Source organism: Chiloscyllium plagiosum, chromosome 1, assembly GCF_004010195.1.
Source record: "Chiloscyllium plagiosum isolate BGI_BamShark_2017 chromosome 1, ASM401019v2, whole genome shotgun sequence".
Lineage (NCBI taxonomy): Eukaryota > Metazoa > Chordata > Chondrichthyes > Orectolobiformes > Hemiscylliidae > Chiloscyllium > Chiloscyllium plagiosum.
The window spans coordinates 69,263,368-69,287,823 of NC_057710.1; the positions used below are offsets into that span (position 1 = coordinate 69,263,368).

The window sequence follows — 24,456 nt, forward strand, 5'->3', positions numbered from 1 at the left end:
TACGGAACGGTCCAACTACTTGGAGCATTCAGCGGCAACGACGCCAGGGCCATCCTTTGCAATACTGGGGACAGGCAGAACCTCAGTACGTAGTGACACTTTGTTTTTGCTTACCAGGGATCCACGCACAGCTTGATGCAGCCACATACAAAGGTGGCCATCAAAGGTGAGGGTGGTATTTGGTGTGTTTTTTCCCCCGTTGCCCTGAGCTTTGTACATCGAGTCCCTTTGGACCTTGGCCATCATTGATCTCCATACAAAATGGAAGATGGCCCAGTGACTGTGATGGCACAGATTCTGGGAATAAGCCAGACCTGTGCCACATATAACAAGGAGAAAGTGAGGTCTGCAGATGCTGGAGGGCCATCATTGATCTCCATACAAAATGGAAGATGGCCCAGTGACTGTGATGGCACAGATTCTGGGAATAAGCCAGACCTGTGCCACATATAACAACATTGACGGTGCCTCACACCTGATGACCAGGTTTTTACCCGCGATGGAGAGCGACTGTAGCTTCCATCTGCCCAGTTTCTGCCTCACTTTCTTGATATGCTCCCCCCAAGACTTGACGCACACCCCAGACCCTCCGAACCAAATACCCAACACTTTCAGGTGGTCAGTCCTGACGGTGAAGGGGATGAAGAATTGGTCGGCCCAGTTCCCAAAGAGCATGGCCTCGCTCTTGCCTTGGTTGACCTTGGCCCCTGTATTTTAAAAAATGCCCCTTTCTCCTCTCACCTTAAAAATATGCCCTCTCGTCTTGAAATTCACCACCCTAGGGAAAGGACACCTCGTTTAAATAATATAGTCAAAACATTCTCAAATTGGTGCGGTAACAATGGGACTGTTTGTTTTATATTTCCCGTTTTTCCATATTTTATGCAATATTTTGTCAAAAGATAGTTTGGTAATTTTGAGTGTAATTCGTACGATGTTGTAATACTATTGGTTCGATGTTGTAATATTATTCGTGTGCCACCTAGTGTTAGCAATATGCAAACACCAATGTCAAGAAAGCACGATTAGCATTCAAAAGAGACTATTCCTCCTCAGTAAATATTTAGATCAGGGATGCATGCTTTCCTTCATAAGCCTGGAGAGTTTAGGACCCACCGGAAATGTGCGGTTTGTTTTCAGCCTGTACTTAAAGGTGAGAATATCCAGGCAGTTTGCAAAGGCAGAAATTGTGGCTTCTTTAAAGACTGTGCTATACGAGAAGGTAAGTGGTGCACCAGGTTGGTTGGTTCTTACAGGGAATTTGGTGGAAGCATAATCGTTGAACTTCTCGCTTCAGCGAAATATTTGACCCTGCTTATCTTGGAGATCTTTTCCCCGTATTGTAATCGATTGATCTTAAGTAGCTATTTACGATTGTTATCTATGTTATTATATTTCATCTGAACTATTTCGAGAAGGCATGAATTTAAATCTTAGTCGCTGATAGTTTAAATTTTATGCCTTGGTCTATTTTGCTTTCATGCTTTATTGCGTTCGAACTTTGACTTAAATATATGCTGCAGGTCATACATAAAAGTTAGTACAACTATTTTAAACAACTGTGCATGAAGTTGTAGAGCATTATTAACAAGGAATTGAAAAATGTTACAAATACACGACTTTTTAATGACTTTAAGAAAGTTGGTACATCGTCGTTTTGTTTTGCGCTCAAAATTCCCCCGTAATTTTTTTTTTAGGGGGGAATGGGTAAAGTAACAGGAGGAAGTAGGAAGCATTTGGGTCCCACTTCTTACGGTCCACCACTGGACACGGTTGCACTCGCAGGTTGCGGTTCCGCTTGGTGAGGGTCTCGTGGCCGCTGTGGTGGGCCCGGGTTCCATTACGTCCCCGCGTCACAATGGGCACGTAGCCGTGCGTCAGGTGGGGGGGGGCGCGCGCGCCGTGCCTGTAGTCACGTGATCTCACTGGAGGTGGGTGCGAGGGGGGGGAAAGGCCACGTGAGTGTGTAAACCGCGCCAAACGGAGGCGAGGGCTCAGTAAGTGAACGGTTGCTCGCCGTGGGGCTGGCTGCGAGGAACACGCCAGGCCGGCTGACTGGCCCGACTGTCACCTATCCCACCTGGACTGGTCGCAACACCCTTCGGCTCACGAAGGCCCGGCTACGCTGCACTTATCGCCGGGAGCGAGGTGTTATTTAATGGCTGGGCCAGGTCCTCGTGTTGGCTAATGGCGTGGTAGAGTTTATCGAGGCCTTCCCTAAAGCATTGGGCTCTCTGGCAGCCCGTCGAATGACCAATGAGTGAAATGGTGCAGTCCACATCGTGTTGGATTTTCTTTTTTGCTTTTAATGGTTGAAGGGTGGGGATGTGGACCCAGTGGTTTGACACCTGAAACCACACCAGGGTTTTCGTGGGTATCACTATCGTGGTTATTGTAGAGAGGAAATGGGTAGGATGCGTGTAATTTACTGGGAAAATGCTGCAGAGGGAGGAACTTTAAATACTTGTGACATTGGGATTGTTTGTGGAGATCATGTGATCTGTCCGGGTGTGGCAGGTTGTACAGTATTTGAACAGAGGGGACGAGTCTGTATGGGGCTGTTGGACCAAGTTCTCCCCAGTTGCAGAGGACTAAGCGGGAACAATATAGAACATGTAAAACCAAGAATTCAGATGGACAGTGACATGGAATTTTCACGTTTTAGTGTCCACATGTGATTTAGGAAGAGTGGGGTTAATGAAACTGATTAACTGCAGATCCACATGATAAGTATGGCTTGAAAAGGGCAGGGCTGAATAGAAAATGTCTTCCTAAATCCAAAAGCTGTCCACTTACTTTAGTTGTCCTCTTAAAATAAACTAAGAGTCAGGCTGATGAAAGATTAAATGGTGGATCATATTGAATGTTTTCCATCTGTCTGAAAGGAAGCAATGATGAAGATTAATGTGGTGGAAGGTATGAAACAATGGATACGATCAAATGGAAAAGAGGAATTATCAATGAAAATTGATAAATTGCCAGGGTCCAAGTCCAGAGGAATCTTGATTAATTGAGGTCTCTATGTATATATGCTTCAGGGTGTTCAAAGAAACATCTTTTGAGGGGGAAGCACCAGATCTGACCATCCCTTTCCTGTGTTCACTGGTTGTGGTTGTGGTGCCAGAGCATTGAATGACTAACGTACTTCCGTTAGTCTAACGTAAGGAAGCAAGATTGAATGCTTGCTGGATAGGAGTGAACAAATCATTGAAATCATTTGAAGGATTAAATTAAATTTATAAAGGCATGCATTAATTGCATATATTTCTTTTGTTCATGGGATGTGAGCATTGCAGTTGGGCTAGCTGCAATTTGTTGCCCATCTATAATTCTGATAGTGACACAAAGAAGAGTGGTTTATTTCCAAGTCAACATGTTAAGTATCTTGGAGGAGAACTTACAGATGATGGTGTTCCCATGTATCTGCTGCTATTCACCCTTTTTAACTTACCATTTTTGACTCCTCTATTCTTTAGGGTCGTCATATTTGTCGCCTCCTTGGAAAGTTAATTGTCCACTACAGTGGACTGAAGAGCTTAGATCTGAGCCGTTGGTTTTGGAATTAATTGTCTGTCTGCATATAACATGCTGCCTTCAGGTCCTCGGCTGCTTTTCAACAGACCCATTCAGTCCCTCCACCAATGCCCTCCTTTGTCTCTCACTACAAACTCTCCCAACTATCTGAACTACCCCTCATCCTCCTTTGCAGGTTGTTTTGCTTTGAATCTGTGACCTCTTGTGCATTCTTGAGTGTGATCACTTTGTCCCTGCCTATGCTATTCAACCTCTGATTTTGAAACCTTCCATCAGACCACCTCTTTGCTTTGTTCTCTACAAGGTGATCTGTTTCAATTTCCTCAGTCTATCCTCTTAACTGAAGTCTCTTACCCTGGAACCAATGTGTTCATATCTCTTCTATAAAATGGCACCCAGAATTGTACACTATATTCCAGCTGTGGTCTAACATGTCTTTTACAGTTTAACATCACCACCTTGTTTTAGATTCTATGGTCCTGTTAATAAAGCTCAGGAATGTGTATGCTCTATTATTGCTCTCTCAAACTATCTTGTCTCCTTCAGTGATTTGTGATCATATATAACCAGGTTCCCATGCTCCAGCACCCCCTAATGAATGTACTACTTGTATTGTCTCTTCAATATTCCTCCTACCAAAATGCCTCCCACTTCTCTGCATTTAATTTCATCCATCACCTCTCTATCCAGTGTACCAACTTGTCAGTGTCCTTTAGGAGTCCCACACTGTCATCCTCTGCATTTTATAATTCTAAGTTTAGTCTCATCTGAAAACTTTGAAATTGCCCCTTGCATGTCAAGATCCACATCCTTTGGGTCAGGAAAAGTGAGAGGCTGGAAGATCTGTAGTCAGAAAAATATTTAATTGACCACTTTCCTATCACGTCACCAATTTTATTTCCAAGTTGCTACTGTCCTCTTTAAATTCTATTATTTTTAACTTTCCTTGAGCATTATAGCAAACATATTCTTGAAGGTTGTATGCTACATCATCAGAATTGCCATCATTGACCCTTTTCTGTTACCTTTTCAAAAAAACTCCCAAGTTAGTTGATTACTTTTCTCTTTAGGAATGTATGCTGGCTCTTCATACTCTAACATCATTTTCTTTTCTTGTGACTACTAATTTTATCCTGAATAATTATCTGTAGAAGCTTCTCCACTACTGAAGTTAAATTGGCTACTTTGTAATTGTTAAGCCTATCCTTATAACCTTCTTGCTCAAAGCTGTTATGCTTGCAATTCTTGATACTTCTGGCACATTCCTGAGTAGAGAGAAGACTTCGAATAACTCATCTGATCCTGATACCTCATCAGCTTTATGTGCCAACACTCTAGCCAAAAATTTTGACATTTAATTTTGAACCCTTCTAGTGTAAGAGTTTCCTCCACTGTTACCATAGCCGGGATAACATCTCCTTCTTTGTTTTTAACCAAAGTAAAGCTGCAAAGGATTCATTTAACTATTGACCTATGCCAGCTGCTGCATGGTGTAAATTCCTTTTCTGGTTTTTAATTAGTTCTATTCCTAAATGCTACTCTTTCCATTTATATGCCTAAAGACTTTGGGACACTGCTTTATTTACTATTGGCTGCCAGTCTTATCTCTTAGCTGCTTTGAATTTTTTTCATTTCTTTTGAACTTTGTGACTAGGTTAGATTAAATTCCCTCCAATGTGGAAGCAGGCCCTTCGGCCCAGCAAGTCCACACCGACCCTTCGAAGAGTAACCTACCCAGACCCATTTCCCTCTGACTAATGCACCTAACATTGTAGGCAATTTAGCATGGCCAATTCACCTGACCTGCACATCTTTGGACTATGGGAGGAAACCGGAGCACCTGGAGGAAACCTACGCAGACACTGGGAGAATGTGCAAACTCCACGCGGACAGTTGCCCAAGGCTGGAATTGAACCAGGGACCCTGGCACTGTGAGGCAGCAGTTTTAACCACTGAGCTACCCTATATTTCTGTTTGGTTCTTAACTGTATTTTCTACCACCATTAGATAACAATATTTCTTAATGTCTATCTTTGTCATCCAGGTTGTTCTCGATGTTTCTGTTTTATCTTTTTGTTTTGAGACACTTTGACTGGATCCACAACCAATGGGTCAGACTTGAGCAATCCTGCCACATTCAGCTGTGAATGGTGGTGGACAATCAAACAACTCACTGAAGGATGTGATGCTGCAAATATTCCATCCTCCGTGTTGGAAGTACCCAGCACATCATTGCAAAAGATAAGACTGAAGTATTTGCAGCAATCTTCATCCGTAAGTGTCGAGTGGATTATCAATCTCATCCTCCTCCAGTAGTTGCCAATATCACCAGATATCAGTTTTCAGCTAGTTTCATTCACTCCATGTGATATCAAAAATTGTTGAAGATACTGGATAGTGCAATGGCTATGGGTTCTGACAAGATTTCAGTCATAGTACTGAAGAATTGTGCTCCAGAATTTTTATGGCACCTCTAGCCAAGCTGTTCCAGTATAGCCACAATGCTGGCATCTACCTGACCATGTAGAAAATTGATAAGATATGTCTTATGTCCTTTGCATAAATAGCATGATCAATCCAAACTGGCCAAATTACTGCCTCAGTCTATTCTTGATCACAAGTAAAGTGGTGGAAGATACATCAACAGTGCTATGACACCTGTGCGTGACATCCAGTTTGGGTTCCACTTGGTCCATTCAGTTCCTGATCTCATTCCAGCCTTGGTTAAAATCTAAACAAAGGAGCTCACTTCCACAGATGAGGTGAGAGTGATGGCCCTTGACATTAAGGTTGCATATGACCAAGTATGGCATCAAGGAACCCTAGCAAAAATGGAATCAATAAGAACAGGGCAGGATCTCTGGAGTCAAGCCTGACACATAAGTTGTTTGAGGTCCATTCTGTTATCTCCAGGATATCTCGACAGGAGTTCCGCAGGATATTGTCTGCCCAACCATCTTCAGCTCTTCCATTTAATGACCTTCCTTCCATCATAAGGTCTGAAGTGGGGAAGTTCACTATGCAGATCATCAATGGTCAACACCATTCACAACTTCTCAGATATGACACAGTCCATTTTCAAATCCAAAAAGACCTAGACGATCTCACGATACATGTTAGGCAATGACTATCTCCAGTAAGAGATGATCCACCCACTGCTGTTGATATTCAGCGGTATTATAATCACTGAATGCCTCCACTATCAACGCCCTGATTGCATTTAACCATAAACTGGCGACCATGATGTGGCAGAGCCAGTGTTGGACGAGGGTGGACAAAGTTTAAAAATCTCTCAATGCCAGGTTATAGTTCAACAGGTTTATTTAGAAGCACTAGTTTCATGAAAGACTTAACAGCAATCTAGGTTTGTTCAGTATATCATTTGAATTGCATGACACTAATCTTTTGCTAGAAACTGTCTTATGATCCTGATGTACAGCTACCTGAAGGAGCAGTGCTCTGAAACATAGGGTTTCCAAATAATCCTGTTGGACTATAACTTGGTGTTGTTTGGTTTTTAACTTCCTACAAGAGTAGGACAGAAGTTAGCATTCCTGCACAAGTGTTTTCCCTCCTGACTTTCTTTAAAGCTTGTCCACCATCTCCAGGGCACAAGTCAGGAGTGTGATGGAGTTCTCCCCACTTGCCTGGATGAGTGCAGGTCCGACAACACTTGTAGTTCAATATCATCTCACTGGGCAATGCATCCACTCCCTTCTCCACGGATGCTCAGTAGTAGCAGCAGTGTGTACCATTTGAGAGAGACTACAGAAATTTGCCAACGATTCTCAGGCAGCACTTTTCAAATCCATGGCCACTTGTACCTAAAAGGACAAGGGCAGCAGATACATAGGTAACACCACTATGTTCATGTGTCCATCCAATGCATTCAGTTTTCTGAATTTGAAGTATATTGCTATTCCTTCAATGTCGTTAGGTCAAAATTCTGGAATTCCTTCTCTGATGGTATTATAGGTCTACCTCCAATAACTGGACTGCATGTATTCAAGAAGGTGGCTAACCACCAACTTCTAGAGGGCAATATGAAGAGGCTGTAAGCGCTGATCTGTCCAGTGACCATGTCCATGAAATTGAGGGGCAGGGGGGGATGAGAAATAAACACTGTCTTCACCTTCCATATAGGAAAACCAATTTGTGAGCAGGGCTCCTGGGGAACTTTGTGCACTGTCTATCTATTTCTCTTGTATCACCTGGCAATCATGCGATCTCCCCTCCCCCGCCTCGCTTCCTTCTTTCCTTCCACACTATTAAACTATGGTGTAACATTTCTTTCCCTTTTGAACATGCTATTCACAATTCTGAGCCTCAGGGATGTGCACAACTTTTCCAGCTGATAGTGGAGCTCCAGTTTCTGCACAGGAAAGCACTTCCTGCATGTGGTAGTAAAGAACAATGGTTGGTTGTTAATATTATAAACATCTATTCTAATTGATTGTTCTGTGCTAGAGTGTCTTAGACTTCAATTTAGTTTTTCTTCTGTTTGTCTTAACTGTGCCTTACATTATTGCACTGCCCTTGCCTTGTTTATACTTGCTTGGTGTATTATACTGATCCTGACCAGCATTCCTGTTGATTTACTTTCTGGCTGCATGGACCTGGTGACTAGGTTGGAATTTGAGTTGTGAAGAATACATAAAGAGCCTACAAAGGGATATGGATAGATGAAGTGAGTGGGCAAGGGTCTGGAAATGAAGTATAATGTGACTAAGTATGAAATTGAAATGGAAATAGCAGGAGTAACTAGTCTGGCAATACCTGTGGAGAGAAAGCAAAGTCAGTGTTTTTGGGTCTGGTTACCCTCCTTCAATCCTGATTTTTAGCTAGAAATTCAGTGGAGCAGTTTAAAAATTGTATCATGCTTGTTTATGCATTTAAGGGTGTGACCTGAAAGTGGTTTGTAACTTGACAAATATATAGAAATAAATTCACATTCAGGATTGTTATTGGAAGCAGAAGGTAGAGGGTGTTTAGCATTTGGAGTGCTTTACTGCAGTTGCAATGTGGAGATGCTGGTGTTGGAGTGGGGTGGACAAAATCAGGTCCTTTACCTGACAGAGCAGCGGGACTTTAAATAAACCTGTTGTGACTTCTGACTTCAGCAATTGGTCATTAGAGTGGCTGTTACTTAAGAATGGGATGACTACTTGAAAATAATCAGAAGGTTCAGGGAACTGACAATGAGTTTGAATTAGCAGGCTGTAGTTGAGTCACAATTTTGTAATGGTCTTCTGAACTGTATGTTTTGTTTTCAAAGAATAATTGTTCACTTTGAAATTTTTTAGTGTATTTGTGGATAAGTAAGCTATCTCAATATGACAGAAGACTGGGATGCGGAATTAGGAACAGAACCAGTTGCCATTATTCCATCTTTTAATGATATGGTAGGTATTTCATAGTTTTGATCTTCCTTCTAAATCATCATTTCTTTCGAGCAATTATTGATTTGTGTTTTTGTTTCTAATATAGGCTGGTCTAATGAATGAAGATATCAATGGCAATCCATCTTTTGACTTGAAAGGTGAAGTATCTCCTCTGTTTCTGGTGTATTTTTAAAATTTATCTGGTTTAATTATTTTAGAATCATAAGTTTTTAAGAAGGCAAATGAATTATTAAGTCAATTTGCATATTAGTTTCAGCACTTTCTTCACAATAGAACTGTAAATATAAGTGAAAACTGACTGTGGTTGCTATAAATCAGAGACAAAAATAGAAATTGCTGGAAAAGCTCAAACGTCTGAGGAACGCTTACCTGACCCAAAAAGCTAACTCTGGTTTCTCACCAGTTGCTGTCAGACCTACTGAGCTTTCCTAGTGATTTCTGCTTTTATCTATAAAGACAAGTGGGTAGTTTCAGCCAGGCTTTAGGAGCTGCTCAATTTGAAAAGCTTTCATGCTTAATTGGTTTTTCAGCTTTGTGAGTGCTTTCTACTGATGGTGTATTCTCTTGAATGCCTGTGTATCAATATGTGGATTGCTTTTGTAGGCTCAGTTTTCTGTTGCTCTGTTGGGATGTATGTTGTCTGTCACGTAAGCTTATAAATTCTCGATGCCTTTTGCTGGCCTAGTCGCTGAAGATTTTGTTGCTCTTGGCACAGAGTTCATGTAGGTAAACACATGACTGCAGATGCTGGAAACCAGATTCTAGATTAGTGGTTCTGGAAAAGCACAGCAGTTCAGGCAGCATCCGAGGAGCAGTAATGTACTCTGTCGTCTTGAGTGTTCCTCAGAGCAAACCACTATCTGCAGCAGTGGTGAATTTATTACCTTAATCTGGACTGCTTTGTTTCATTAATATAACTCTTGTATTTCCATCCCAGTGCTTTTCTGCTGATTATATCACATGCAATGTTGTACAGTCACAAGTGAATGCACACACTGCTGGATCCCTGGGTTACTTCATTGCTTGGTTGTTTTGACTTCTTGATTAACTAATTTCACTAAGCAACAGCTTTGTAATATTCTGACCCTGTAACATCCCTGGGTAGACATCTTTTTATGCAGTTACTGAATTATATTCCATTCATCTGTGTATCAAGACAGCTGGAAATTAATCACCTCAGACTTCAACCTTTCAGTTGGTTATAGAAAATTAAAAATCACAACACCAGGTTATAGTCCATCAAGTTTATTTGGAAGCACTAGTTTTTGGAGCACTGCTCCTTCAGGTGGTTGTGAACACAGAATTTTATAGCATAAGTTTAGTGTGATGCAACTGAAATGATATATTGAAAAAGACTTGGATTGTTTAAGTGTCTCATCTTTTAGAATGGCCATGTTAGATTCAGTTCTTTCATACATCAATCCCAAACTTTTGTTTTTCTCAAGTGAACTTTAACAATAGGTGCCATGTCAGCTCAGATAATGCATTGAAGGTGTGAAGTGCCCTGTGTGAGGCTGTCTGTGCCTCAATGTTCACTGATTCTGCTACAAGAAAAGGGATTTACAAAATCTTTCTTGCATTTGTGCAGTTTTTGAGCAAAATGAAATGTAATTCTACAAGTATGCTCGCTCTCTTTTAGAGCCTCGGGAGTACGTTCTGCTTTTATATTCGAGTCCTCTCAAAATAAATGCCATCATTGCATTTGCCTTCCTAACTCAACCTGCCAGTTTACTTTGACACAGTCTCTTTGCACTTCAGACTGCTTAATTTTCTCCCCCTTTAGAAAATAGTCCATGCCTCTATTCTTACTACCAAAGTGCATGACCTCACACTTGCTCACTTGTACTCCATCTGTCACTTCTTGCTTCACTGTCCTAATCTGTCCGAATCTCTTTGCAGCCTCCCTACTTCTTCCATGAAACCTGTCCCTCTATCTGCCTTTGTTTCATCTGCAAACTTACCCAGAATATTCTCAGTTCCTTCATCTAGACCGCTAATGTATAAAGTGAAAAGTTGTCCCAAAGCTGAGCCTTGCAGAACACCACTTGTCACCGGCTGCCATCCTGACAAGGACCCTTTATTCCCTACTCTTGCTTTCTGCCGCACATCCAGTCTTCTATCCATGCTAGCACCTTGCCTCTAACCCAATGGGCCCTTGCCTTGCCAGTGGCGCCTTATCAAAGGCCTTCTTGAAGTACAGGTAGATAACATCCATTGGCTGTCCTTGGTCTAACCTACTTGTTATTTCCTCAAAGAATTCTAGAAGATTTTCCGGATGTAGCCTCTTTGATGAAACCATGCTGACTTTGCCCTGTTTACCACGTACTTGGAAGTATTCAGAAATCTCATCTTTCACAATATATTCTAGAATCTTACCCAAGATTGAGGTTAGACTAATCGGTCTGTAATTTGCAGTGTTTTGCCTTACTTCCTTTTTTTTTAAACGGGGTTGTCACATAGTGATTTTCAAGTCCTCTGGGGCCCTTCTTGATTTGAAGCAATTCCTGCAAGATCGCCACTAATGCCTTCACTATCTCTTCAGCTATCTCTCTTAGAATTATGGGGTTAGTCCATCTAGTCCAAGTGATTTGGCCAGCTTCACACCATTAGATTTTCCTAGCACCTGCTCATTGGTGATGGCTATCAAACTCTGCTCTGCCCATGTTAGGTTCCCTTCTTGAAATTCTTATACGCCTGATGCAACTGCAATACGCCAGATTTTGTGAACAGCCATGGTTTATTTCAGCAAGTACAAGCTTTTGGAGGATCACTTAACACTTCACGATGCTTGCAGAGCGTATCAAGCGAGGCTGCCTGAACAATGGATCTGTCCTCCCCTTTGTACAGGGTTTTACATCACAATCATGCATGCAAGGCACCTCTCCCTGTTACTCCCCGTAGTCGCATGCCACCCAAAAACAGTGTGTGGTTAGGTTATTCCTCAAACTGCAGCATTTACAGAGTCACATACTGCCTGCAAGACAAGACTGAACCCCCTTTGTTTTTTTTTACTGGACATCCAATTTATTACATGTCCGCAGAACAAATAGACTTTTTAACATCTCATTCCCTCCTTAACATTCCATGATAATCAACTAAATGGTGGCTAAGAAAGGCGCTACCAGTTTATTTGTAAGAATCTGACAGCCAGTATTTAAGCAACTTATTGGCACACAACATGCAATGATTATAACAAGAATTATTAGTCCATGTCGTAGGTAGGATCCTCCCATGTGAAAATAAAGTTCACCAGTAAAGTTTGTAAATCCACAGTCCTTAGTGATCACTCAACCTCCCCCAAATTTAGTGTGAACAAGCAAGTTATCCAAAATCTCCCTCCATAAACTCCAACCTGAAACTAAAATCCAGTCTGTCCTTGCACGTCACTCCACAGAGAAATCTGAATTCTTTGATAAGGGCAGTTAAATACTTAACAAAACTACCGAGACTTCCATCCTTGCACAGATGCTTCAGGTGGAGGATACCAACACATCTGAGCATGATGTGCAGCCGCAGAGTAGGTGAACACAGTGTGTGGAATGGCAGGGGTCAGTTTTGTCATGTACTGTGGATAGGGAGCCCAGGCCTTTGGGGATGCAGGGATCAGTGCTGTTTCTGCAAGGTCGTAGGGGTCCCGTGCAATGAAGTGCCCTCCTAAGGCAGGGTGCATATTGTGGAGTTAGGTGTAGCCATCAATGCTTCTGACCATCTTTGTGTTTGCCTTTGCAAATTCCAACAGGAGAGTCTGACAATTTTCGGGATCAAATCAAATGCTGTTTAATGCATTCTTTACCTCTGCTGCCAAATGTAACAAAGCGAACTGGCTATTTTGATATTAGCTTGATCAGTGACCCTTATCCCAAAAATGGTTGAAAGAGAAGGTAAAGCTCACGTGGTTTAATATCCATTGGAAGGGCACTGACCAAGCATATAGGCGTCCTCTTCACTGTTGTTAGCTTCATTACTTTTCATACTCCTGACTGGAAAGCTGATTGAATCCATTGTCTCCCCCTATTTTGGGCAGACAGTGCTGGGAGAGCAGGAGTTGCTGCCAGAATGGCTGCGATACTTTTCGGGGTCAATTGTCTATAGAAGCGATGAACAAGGTTCCCAGGAATGTGACTTGGCACTGAGTATGCAATGGGTAACATTTCCAGGGGCTGGTCAAGTGGAGAGCGACTTGGATCAGGTTGTGGGTGAGGGGGTGGGCATTGTTCTGAAGGCATGCTTTACCTGTGAATGAAGAAACTTCAGACTGTTAGCTGCTGAAAGCATCTTTGCATTTCCTCCCTCGTTCCCTCCTTGCCAAGGTGCATATCTGTATAAAGACAGTCATTAAGCATTGGTAATAAATATACACACAGGTATACACACTTGACCAACTCGAGTGATCCAGAGGCCTTTTGACGCAGAATGCGAATGTGTCTTCCATATTTGTTTCTCTGGGTCAGGGGTGTCCCTCTATTAACACTGCACAGTGAAAATGTCTGGTATGCCCGTTATTTGAGGCAGGTGATCGAATTAGTGCTTGCCGGCTCATAGAGGGCACAATAGAATTGAGTTGTTGCCACGTCTTTGGCAGCTTGATCAGCTCTGACGTTGCCAGTGCTGATGTCCGTATTGTCGATTACATGAGCAGCACACTTGATTATAGCCAGTTGCTTCGGGAGGAGGATAGCTTTGAGGAGATTTTGGACATAGTGAGTTCTGAATAGGTGTCCCTGAGGAGATCAGAAATCTGTGTTGTGACCATAACTGGTCATCTGTATCATGATTTTGAAGCATTATTGGACATAATGCTTCAGGAGGTATCTCCCATTTTATTCCCATCTGATGATCAGGCTTGGCGTTTCAACCCTGATTTCTTATTTTGCCTCTCCTTAGTTTTTCTGTACTGCTATGAAGATGTGGGTTTTCTATATCTTTAAGAGTAAAAGCTAGCACCAAGTGTTCTCAATAAGAGGAGAAAGTGAGGTCTGCAGATGCTGGAGATCAGAGCTGGAAATGTGTTGCTGGAAAAGCGCAGCAGGTCAGGCAGCATCCAGGGAACAGGAGAATCGACGTTTCGGGCATAAGCCCTTCAGGAATGGGGAAAGTTTGGGAAACTTTCCCCATTCCTGAAGAAGGGCTTATGCCCGAAACGTCGATTCTCCTGTTCCCTGGATGCTGTCTGACCTGCTGCGCTGTTCTCAATAAGACACTTCCTCCAGCTACTGGAGTAGCTGGTTGCTTGGAAATGACAAAACGGATTCGAATTAGACCAATCAGTTTAAATTATACCCCAAAAAATACCAAATTTTGTTCAAGTTTGAATTGAGTATATTAACAGTCTTAAAAGCCAATGACACAATCCGATGCTTTGGGGTATACGACTGGGGAAAATTCAACAGTTGGGAGGAGAACTACCACCTGACCAACAGATGTAGACTGTTAGAATTCTGAGAGGTACCTGACTGGAGAAAGAGTTTGCACAGAGAAAAACCTCAACAATGACCTAGAGAGCCAATCTACCGACCAAGATAAAGAGAAGATATGACCGCTGGCTAGTTTTAAAAATTGAATTTTCCTGTAAATCGTAATGGGACTAGTATTATAGAAGGGAAGGTAAAAGATAGGTTAGAGGAAGGAATTGATTGATTCCCTACAATGTGGAAACGGGCTCTTCAGCCCAACCAGTCCACACTGAACCTCCGAGTAACCCACCTAGACCCATTTCCCTCTGACTAATGCACCTAACACTATGGGCAATTTAACATGGCCAATTCACCTGACCTGCACATCTTTGGACTGTGGGAGGAAACCGGAGCACCCGGAGGAAACCCATGCAGACACAGGGAGAATGTGCAAACTCCACACAGTCAGTCACCCGAGGCTGGAATCGAACCTGGGACCCTGGTGCTGAGAGGCAGCAGTGCTAGCCACTGTGCTGCCCCGAATTTGTAAATAGTTAATTTTTTTTCTTTAAATAGCTCTTCGCCCCACAAATGTTTTATATATTACTGCACGGGATAAATAATTTTGTTGCTGGTTTTAAATTAGGAAGGCTTGTGCTGCGTTGTAACACTACTCGTATAATAATCCTCGCACTGACTCTTCAGCACCTCCCGAGACTTAGCGTTTCCCTCATGAATAAGGCACATCTACTCCCTCTTAGATGTGCCTTATTCTCCCAGCTGGCCTGTTTAGATTTATTTGTTATTTTCTCAGCAGTCTTTCTCCACACAGGTATTAAAGTTTTCCATTTAGTCCCCATATTACGTTTCCAAATTGCCTTCTCTGCTTTTATCTATGTCCCAAGTTCTTCCGATCGGCTAAACTTCATTTCCCAATTTTTTTTTTACTTAAACATCCTGACAGGCCCTGAACTGTTCCTAATTTTGGGAATCATCCCAGCGTAACCGATGCAAAGGTGTTCTGACACCCGACTTATCTGACGTCAGCCCCCTTTTTGTTTTTTGTTTTTAAGTCTCAACTTCCTAACATATTTCCATATACTAGTTTAGTGTCCGCAGTCTCCACACCTACTTCAGGGTCCTTACCTTCACGTGGGGGATTTCCCTTCTTAATCTAAGGGAGGGTGTTTGAGACAGATGCAGTAGTTATCCTTTACCTATGTACAATGTTCCGGGGCCTCAAACCCTGCTATACAGGACTCTGACCTCCTTGGGACCAACTCATTGGTGTACAAATGTGTAATTTATCTCTGATTCTATTAGTACAGAATCCTAGGGGAAGAGGAGTAGACTGAGTGATATTTTAGTGAGAGAGATCAAGGTAAATCTTCCCTCGTGGCCCATCCATCTCACGTTAACGCCAAGCAGGTGATCACTTACTCAGTCTGCCTAGAAGCTCCATATATGTTGGAATCCCACTCTTATTAGGTTCCCTCCTTGAGCTGCTTATACGCTTGATGCAACTGCAATACGCCAACTTCTGTGAATGGTCACAGTTTATTTCAGCAAGTACAAGCTTTTGGAGGATCACTTAACACTCATCACGATGCTTGCGGAGCATGTCAAGCGAGGCTCCCTGAACAAAGGAATTGTCCACCCTTTATACATGGTTTTACATTAGTCAGTTATTCATGCAAACCCCACCCCCGCCATTCCCCCACAGTCACTTGCCACCTAAAAACAACCTAAACTGATTGTTTGAGAAATGATCTAATGTATGATTAGGGTATTCCTCCAAACTGCAGCATTTATTGAGTATAATTAGGTAGTCTCGTATTGCCTGCAAGACAGAAAAACATTTCCCCCTGTCCCTGACCTGACATTTATTACTTGTCTTCCACTGTGAAGACTGACACAGTCTTAATCAGACTGTCAGCCATTTCCTTTTCCCTTACTGCTGTCTCTGCAGCATCATTTTCCAGTGGCCCAATTTCCACTTTTGCCTCTCTTTTGCTCTTTATATAAAGAAAGAAAGACTAAGAATTTCTAGAGATATATTACTGGCTAGCTTACCCTCATTTAACCTTATCCCTTTTTTTGATTGCCTTTTGTTTATAAGCTTCCCAAACCTCTGGTTTCCCACTGCCCTTCACCAGATTACATGCTTTTTCTCTTTTTTTTGTTTTTATGCTATCCCTGACTTCCCTCGTCAGCTGTCGTTGCTTCATCCTCCCTGTGCCATGCTGCTTTTTCCTAGGGATGAATCTGTTGTCTTCTGAATTACTCCCAAAAACTCCTGCCATTGCTGTTCCACTGTCTTTCCTGCTCGGCTTCTCCCTTGTGCCTCAGTAGTCACTTTTATTCAGCTGTAATATGGTTACTTGTGATTCTGTCTTTTCCCTCTCAAATTGCAAAGTAAATAATGATCGCTCCCTTCTAAGGGTTCCTTCACCTTGGGCTCCTATAAGAAGTCTGCCTTGTTGCACAACACAAAATCCAGTATTGCCAGTTCCCAAATGGGCTCCACCACTAGTTGCTCCAAAAAGCCATCTCATAGCCATTCCACAATTCCTTTTCTTGCAATTGTGGGATTGTGTTCAAATAACAACCAAAATTAGTGAGTGGCAAAAGAAAAACCTCTTTAATCAGAAACCGCAAGTAGCACAAGTTCGAGAATCCCAAAATACAGTTCTTGTGCTAGCATTTTTGTACACAGTTAAAAATCACACAACACCAGGTTATAGTCCAACAGGTTTAATTGGAAGCACACTAGCTTTCGGGCCTGATGAAGGAGTGGCGCTCCGAAAGCTAGTATGCTTCCAAATAGACCTATTGGACTATAACTGGTGTTGTGATTTTTAACTTTGCACACCCCAGTCCAACACCGGCATCTCTAAATCATTTTTGTATACAGTTGTGACATATATTAAAATTCTATGACCATGGTGTGACATTGTTTTATCCATAGTACACAAATGTTTGAGGGGCTGGAAGACAGGAGATGGGCTAAAATACGTGCTGAATGTTGGCTGCTCCTCCTGATAGGATTAAGAGTGTCTGTTCTATCTGCTTGCGTAATTGAGTTGTTATCCTTTTGTCTTTTAATTAGTAAATGTTAGTGAAAATATTAGACCTATATGCTCGAAGTTAGAAATTGTACCTGTACTTAAGAGTGAAGGATATTAAACTGGTGACTGCAGCTGGGTTGTGAGATTTGTTTGCTGGTGAGAGTTTTCATTCATGCAAATTCACTTAAGTGCTGTTTTGACCTTTTTCTTAAAGGGATATGGCCCAGTTAAAAGGTATTTAACCAGTACAGAGGAACCTTGATTATCCAAGTATCTGATAATCCAGCAAGATCGCAAGGTTCCGATGCTCTGATAAACTGTTATCCAGCATTCGATTAACTGAACGAAATACTCCCCGGCCACGTTCTTTGGATAATCAAAGTTCCTCTGTACATACTAATTGGCAAAACTGGTGTTCTGTAATCTGGTTAGTTCTGGGAGACAGTTGGTCAGGGCTGATTTTAATATTAAAATGTTTTGTGAAGGCTTGATTGGGATGGTATTGTTTACAATATTGACACCTGTTCAGAGGTGGCTAGGCCTAAATACTGCTTGTAGCGAAGGCTGGTAAGAATTGAAGGTGTGAAAAAGCAGTAATTGTTGAAAGGGTTGTTTTAGTAAGGAAGGGTTGTGTTAATTTTGTCTATCTTTTGATCGTAAAATATACTAAACTATTTTATGAATGAAAACCGTGTTATAGTAAATAACAGGTTAGCAAAGGGTTATGAATTAATATAGCGAGCTGGTGAGTGAATAAAAGTAACCTAAAACACTATCTCTCTCCATCCACAACCCACCTGATTTTTTTTTCAGTCCACCTGCATATTGAAATCCCCATGATCACTATAACTTTGCACTTCCTACACCTCTCTTCTATCTCCTGGTGTATCTTGTGCCCCAGCTCCTGACTCCAAATTATGATTTTTTTTTAAATAATCTTCTGTGGTTTCTCAATTCTACCTCCACAGATTTCTATACCATCTGAGCACCTTCTGTTTCTCCCAGTCCTGATCCCCTTGCAACCATGTCTCCATGAGCTCCAAGAGCTGATTTACCTTACCTATGTGCATTTAGATATAATACCTGCAGCCCTGTATTCACTGTCCCTCTTCTCATTGTCATTCGTTTGTCCAGCGTGGTTGAAGTTCGATTGTTAACCCTTTCTATACACCCTATTTGTGTCTGTGCTGCAGATTTTAATTACCTCTCCTGAGTTCTCCTTTTTAACTGTTTTTCTAATTCCCTCTAACTGAACTCTGATCCCCCCCCCCCCCCCCCCCCCAATTTTGTTTAAAACTATGTTTACAGTCCTAGTTATGCGATTTGCTAGGACTCCTGGTCTCATTGTGGTTCAGATGAAGACCGTCCCTCCTTCCACAGTGCTGGTGCCAGTGTCCCATGAATTCTTAGAATATGGAACAATACAGCGCAGAACAGGCCCTTCAGCCATCGATCTTGTGCTGATCTGTGAACTAATCTAAGCCCATCCCCCTCCCCCATGTGCTTATCCAAGGATTGTTTAAATCTCCCTAATGTGGTTGAGTTAACTACATTGGCAGGTAGGGCATTCCACGCCCTTACCATTCTCTGCATAAAGAATGTGCCTCTGCAATCTGTTTTAAATCTATCGCCCCTCAATTTGTAGTTATGCCCCCTCGTACAAGTTGACGTCGTCATCCTAGGAAAAAGACTTTCACTGTCTACCCTAACTGATCCTCTGATCATCTTGTATGTCTCTTATCAAGTCCCCACTTAACCTCTTTCTTTCCGATGAGAAGAGACCCAAGTCTCTCAGCCTTTCCTCCTCAGACCTTCCCTCCAGTCCAGCCGACATCCTGGTAAATCTCTGTACCTTTTTCAATGTTTCCACATCCTTCCTGTAATGGGACTATGAGAAGTGTACACAATATTGCAAGTGCGACCGGACTAGTGTTTTGTGTAGTTGCAGCATGACATAACAGCTCTGGAACTCTATCCTTCTACCAGTTTAAAAACTAACACACCGTGTGCCTTCTTAACAGCACTATCAACCAGGGTGGCAACTTTCAGGGATGTATGTACATGGACTCCAAGATCCTCTGCATATCCACACTACCAAGAATCTTTCCATTGACCCAGTAATCTGCCTTCCTCTTATTCTTTCTAAAGTGAATCACCTCACGTTTAGCTGTACTGAACTCCATTTGCCACCCCTCAGCCCAATTCTGCAACATCCAAGAATTGGATCCAAGTCTCCCTGCAACATTGTTTCACACTGTCCACTACTCCACCAACTTTAATGTCTGCAAACTTTCTAAGCCATCCACCTATGCCTGCTTCTAAGTCATTTATAAAAATGACAAACAGCATTGGTCCCAAAACAGGTCCTTGTGGCACACTGCTAGTAACTGGACTCCAGGCTGAATATTTCCCATTAACCACCACTCGATGACTTCTACCAGAAAGCCAGTTTCTAATCCAAACTGCTAAATCACCCTCAATCCCATGCCTCTGCATTTTCTCCAACAACCTACCTTGTGGAACCTTATCAAAGGCTTTATTGAAGTCCATGCATACCAGGTCAACTGCCTTACTCCCACCTACATGTTCGGTCACCTTCTCAAAAAACCTCAGAGGTTTGTGAGACATGACCTGCCCTTAACAAAACTATGCTGAGTATATGCAATCAAATTGTTGCTCCTAGATGATTATAAATCCTATCTCTTATAATACTTTCCAAACCTTTTCCTACAACAGACGTAAGGCTCACTGGTCTATAATTACCTGGGTCATCTGTACTGCCCTTCTTGAACAAGGGCACAACATTTGCAATCCTCCAGTCTTCTGGTACTAAGCCTATAGACAATGACAACTCAAAGATCAAAGCCAAAGGCTCCAGTGCCACCTCCCTAGCTTCGCAGAGAATCCTTAGCTAAATCCCATCTGGCCCAGAGGACTTATCTACTATCACCAGCTGTAGAATTGATAATACCTGTTCATAACTAACTTCAATCCTTTCTTGTCTAATATCCCAAATCTCATTCTCCACTACAATTCAAACCCACTTCTCCAACACTAATCTTTTAAGCCATGCTTAAATCTTATTGAGCCTTTACTGTGTGAGCCACAAGCTTATTGGCAATCTACAGATTACTTTTTTGTTTTTTTTTAATTTAGTTTCTAGCTGTTTGTACTCCCTTAACAGAACCTTTGTCCTGGTTTTATCTATGTCGTCGGTACCTAAATGGACCAGGACCACGACCACTGGATCTTTACCCTCCCACTCAGGAAGTTCCTCAGTAGCCCAGATGAGAAATCCTGAATCTGAGCACCAGGCAGGCAACACAACCTTTGGAACTCTCGATTCTGGTCACAGAACAGTGTCTGTGCCTCTAACTATACCGTCCCTAATTACAACATTTTTGTTCCGTCTCCCACTTGAATGGCTTCCTGTGCTGCAGTTAGTCGGTTCATCCTCTCTGCACTCCCCATTCCCATCCAAACGCAGCAAAATCCTTGAACTGGTTGGACAGAGGTTGAGGCTCCTGCAACTCTATTTCCTGGATCCCTCAACCTGCCTTACTCACAGCCACACCCTCCTGTCCCCGACCAGTGGCTGAATTAGAGTTAGTCTAAGGGGTGTGACTGCCTTCTGAAACACAGCATTCAGATAACTTTCTCCCTCCCTGATGTGTTGCAATGTTTGAAGCTCTGACTCTGAGCCAGAATTCTTCCAGTGCCCTACATTTACTGCAGACATGGTCACTGGGAGCCACAGTGAAGTCCACCAGCTGCCACATCGTGCAGAAACAACATATCACCTGACCTTCCATCCTTTTATTTTAATTAGTTTTGAATTTGGTTTGTTAATTTTTAAACTGTTTGATTTTCTGCTTATGCAAGTTGTAGCCAATAAATTAACAATTCAATTTAACACATTCAAAATTTTAGACCTTTATTTAGCCCATCAAATCACAGCCCTGTTGTGATGTCACTTTTTCAGTTTCTCCTCCTCAGAATCAGAAACTCCTCATCCTCCCAGGCTGCTCTGTTTGCTCCCGCTCAGCTCTGGTTGTCATCACGTGCATGTCATGCTTGGCTGTGATAAAGATGATACAACTAAGAAGGAGCTGGACAGAATGTACAACGTGGGAAAGTATTTTGACCAGAAGCATTTAAAGTTAACTCCTATTGAGTTCGTGACATTGCATGCCACTTGATCTGAAGAGGATTAAGATCATCTACGTTGATGACCAGTAGACACTTTTCTGAAGACAAATTTGGTGGCTTGGAGTAGGTGAAGAGAATACTTGGATTTGGTCTCCAAGATCACACTGGTAGTAGCTTGCAAATGGTACCATTTTTAGGATGCCTTACTTGAATGGATGTCACTGTACTTGAAATGGTGATGGTTCAAAAAGCAAGAAACCTCCACATGAGCTTCATTTTGACATTAGCTATGTAGAGGATAATGTTTTTCCTATTTTCTGATATTAATTGGAATGTCTATTAGTGTGGATCTTTTATGCAACTTTTATTTAGTAACCATTTTTTAACAATCTTTTATAGTTTGACTTAAAAGCCAAGTTAAATTAGTGTGTGTGCGCGCGCGCGCACAGAGGAAACTCGATTATCCGAATACCAATTATCCGAAGGAGATCAAGGTCCCGATGGAACCATTACATCGAAGAGTGTTTCCGACAGTGATCGCATCGTTTGTTTACAGTGATTAAACAAGCACCATCTCCAAATAACTGACTGCCCACCCTCTCTGTCCCCATGCTTTCCCTGAGTTCTACACAGGAGTGTACCGTAAACCCTCCTTCCCCAGATAATCTCTCCAACATTGTCCTGTACAGGGGCAAGATGGAATCTGTCAAAAAGTTGCAGTAAAAAGTTGTGCGTGACTGTGGTTGCGTGCATGTGTGTGCTATTTAGCGACTTATCCCACAAAGGCAACTGCAGCAGTCTTTCTGTGTTGCACAGAGGTGGGAGGGTGGTGTTGAATGGGAGTGAGGGCAGTTTTGGGGATGGAGGGGGGCATGTTGCATCTGGTTGGGGGGCTTGCGCGCTGTGTGCTGCTGCAGTCTCGTGATGAGGAGCAGACTTTAAAATCTCCGAGCCCCAGAGAAAAGGCATTTGATCAATGAAATGAATAATCGATTATCCGAACGAAATTGTGCCTGTCCATCAAGTTTGAATAATCTAGGTTCCCCTGTATATAGCATCCATATGCTGATGATGAATCCTGCAGTCTTGTATTTGACATGAGGCACATGTAATATGTAGTGTTTCCACAATTGACAGACACTGGTTTTCAGTATGAGTTTTTAGGTGCTTTGTGTCTGCAGCATAACTGCAATAATTTCTGTCCTATAATAACACATTCTAAATTTTAATGCAAGCATGTTATAGTTTCTTATCAAGCTTATATTTTACTGAAAGTTGCACTTCTTTTTGACTTGTGTTTTAGGACTTTTACTGTTTCCAGTCTCTCATTTTTCTTAGCTGATTGACTCTGATGTTGGGAATGGTTGTGTGGTGTGTATACTGATGTAAGAGAGAAAGTTGTCATAAATTTTTAAGGATCTTGCGAGTGATGTGTATATGCATTTAAGCTAAATCCTGTATGTAAGCTTGTATTTGCAATATAGATGTGTGGGACAGTACTGAGAACACTATTCAGTTTGCTTAAGCCTGAAGGTGTTCACATTAAATGTTATCCCTGTTTTCCTATTCTCCCCTGGTATCACTCCTTTCTACCTGCATCCTCAAAACTGTGCTCTCCAATTTTTGTCCTGTTGCATCTCCTTGTTTTTGTGGCAGTCATCGGTACCTGGGCTTTTGATTTGGTTTAGGTGCAAAGTTCTGGAATTTCTTTCCTCAACCCCTCTCCCTATTTTAAAATGTTCCTTTTAAAATGCAACTTGGTACATATACTTTTTGATCCTGTACTAAAATTATAAAGTCACATTTTTGTCAATGTATTACAGTACTTTCAATAACATTTAAGCAGCAGTTGAAGGAAACCTCTTCCCCTCTATTCAAGGTTGAGTACAGATGGGAAATACATGTTGGCACAGCCAACAGGCGCATCCCTCAATGAAACTTTTTTCAAGAAAACCCAGTGTGCTTCGCAGAGACCATTGTAACCCATGTGAGGAAGCTCGACTTTTAAGGAGAAAAATTAGTTATCAGGGTGAGACTTATGGAATAAATTGTACAGTTGTCGTCTTAGACAGCTGAAGGCATGACCTCGCATTGCGGGGGGATTCAAGGAGAGAATAATTGGGCAACCAGAATCAGCAGAGTGCATATATTCTTGAGGTTCAGAGATGGGGAAGATTAGAGATCAGGAAGAATGGTGCCATGTATGGATTTAGAAACTAAGGAAAAGTATCTTTAATATCCATCTAAGACTACCCAAGTAGCTTTACGAATTAAAGGAGAATTGGGTGAATGGGCTTAATGTGAATTGGAAGGGAGACAGCATCATCTTCTGCCTTGGGACGCTCCAACCCCACAGCATCAATGTGGATTTCATATGTGTTTTTCCCCCCCCCACCCCCCAACAGGAAAAAAACCGTATCCCAGTTCCAAACTTCCAACTTGGCACTGCCCTCATATCCTGTCCTATCTGTCCATCTTCCTTCCCACCTATCCACTGCACCCTCCTCTCTGACCTATCACCATTACCCCACCTCCATCTACCTCCTCACTTATCTCTCCACTCCCTCTTTGTTTACAAGCCTCATTCCTGATGAAGGGCTCTTGCCTGATATGTTGATTCTTCTGGTCCTCTGATGCGGCAGGACCTGTGCTTTTCCAGCACCACAGTCTCTACTCTGATCTCCAGCATCTGCAGTTCTCGCTTTCTCCTAGAATCATGTGATTTGCCTATAATGGAAAATGATTGGATATTTGAACTAATATCCTCTCTGGGTCAATTATGACACCCAAGTTACAAATGGTTTGCTCAGTTTCAGTCAGTCTCCAGGATCTGGGATTGATTTCATAGAGTCATAGAAATGTACAGCACGGATACAGACCCTTCGGTCCAACCCATCCATGCTAACTGGA

General features: G+C 42.2%; 2 protein-coding genes and 1 pseudogene across 9 annotated transcripts in view; 1 reads left to right on the forward strand and 2 right to left on the reverse strand.

Moving 5' to 3' along the window:
- Window positions 1-1,841, reverse strand: part of LOC122554945 (exosome RNA helicase MTR4-like) — a 41,001-nt gene extending 39,160 nt beyond the window's left edge. The window contains exon 1 of the mRNA XM_043700399.1: window positions 1,755-1,841. Within this exon, the coding sequence (XP_043556334.1) occupies window positions 1,755-1,841 (87 nt within the window). The remainder of the gene's footprint in view (window positions 1-1,754) is intronic.
- Window positions 1,139-24,456, forward strand: part of ddx4 (DEAD (Asp-Glu-Ala-Asp) box polypeptide 4) — a 94,914-nt gene continuing 71,596 nt past the window's right edge. For 2 of the 8 annotated variants that reach the window (XM_043688816.1, XM_043688756.1), the window contains exons 1-3: window positions 1,139-1,222; window positions 8,838-8,936; window positions 9,022-9,073. In XM_043688816.1, the coding sequence (XP_043544751.1) occupies window positions 8,868-8,936; window positions 9,022-9,073 (121 nt within the window). In that variant the 5' untranslated portion in view covers window positions 1,139-1,222; window positions 8,838-8,867. The other 6 variants (XM_043688788.1, XM_043688798.1, XM_043688807.1 and 3 more) reach the window with 6 other exon arrangements.
- Window positions 12,367-12,938, reverse strand: LOC122539215 (annotated as a pseudogene).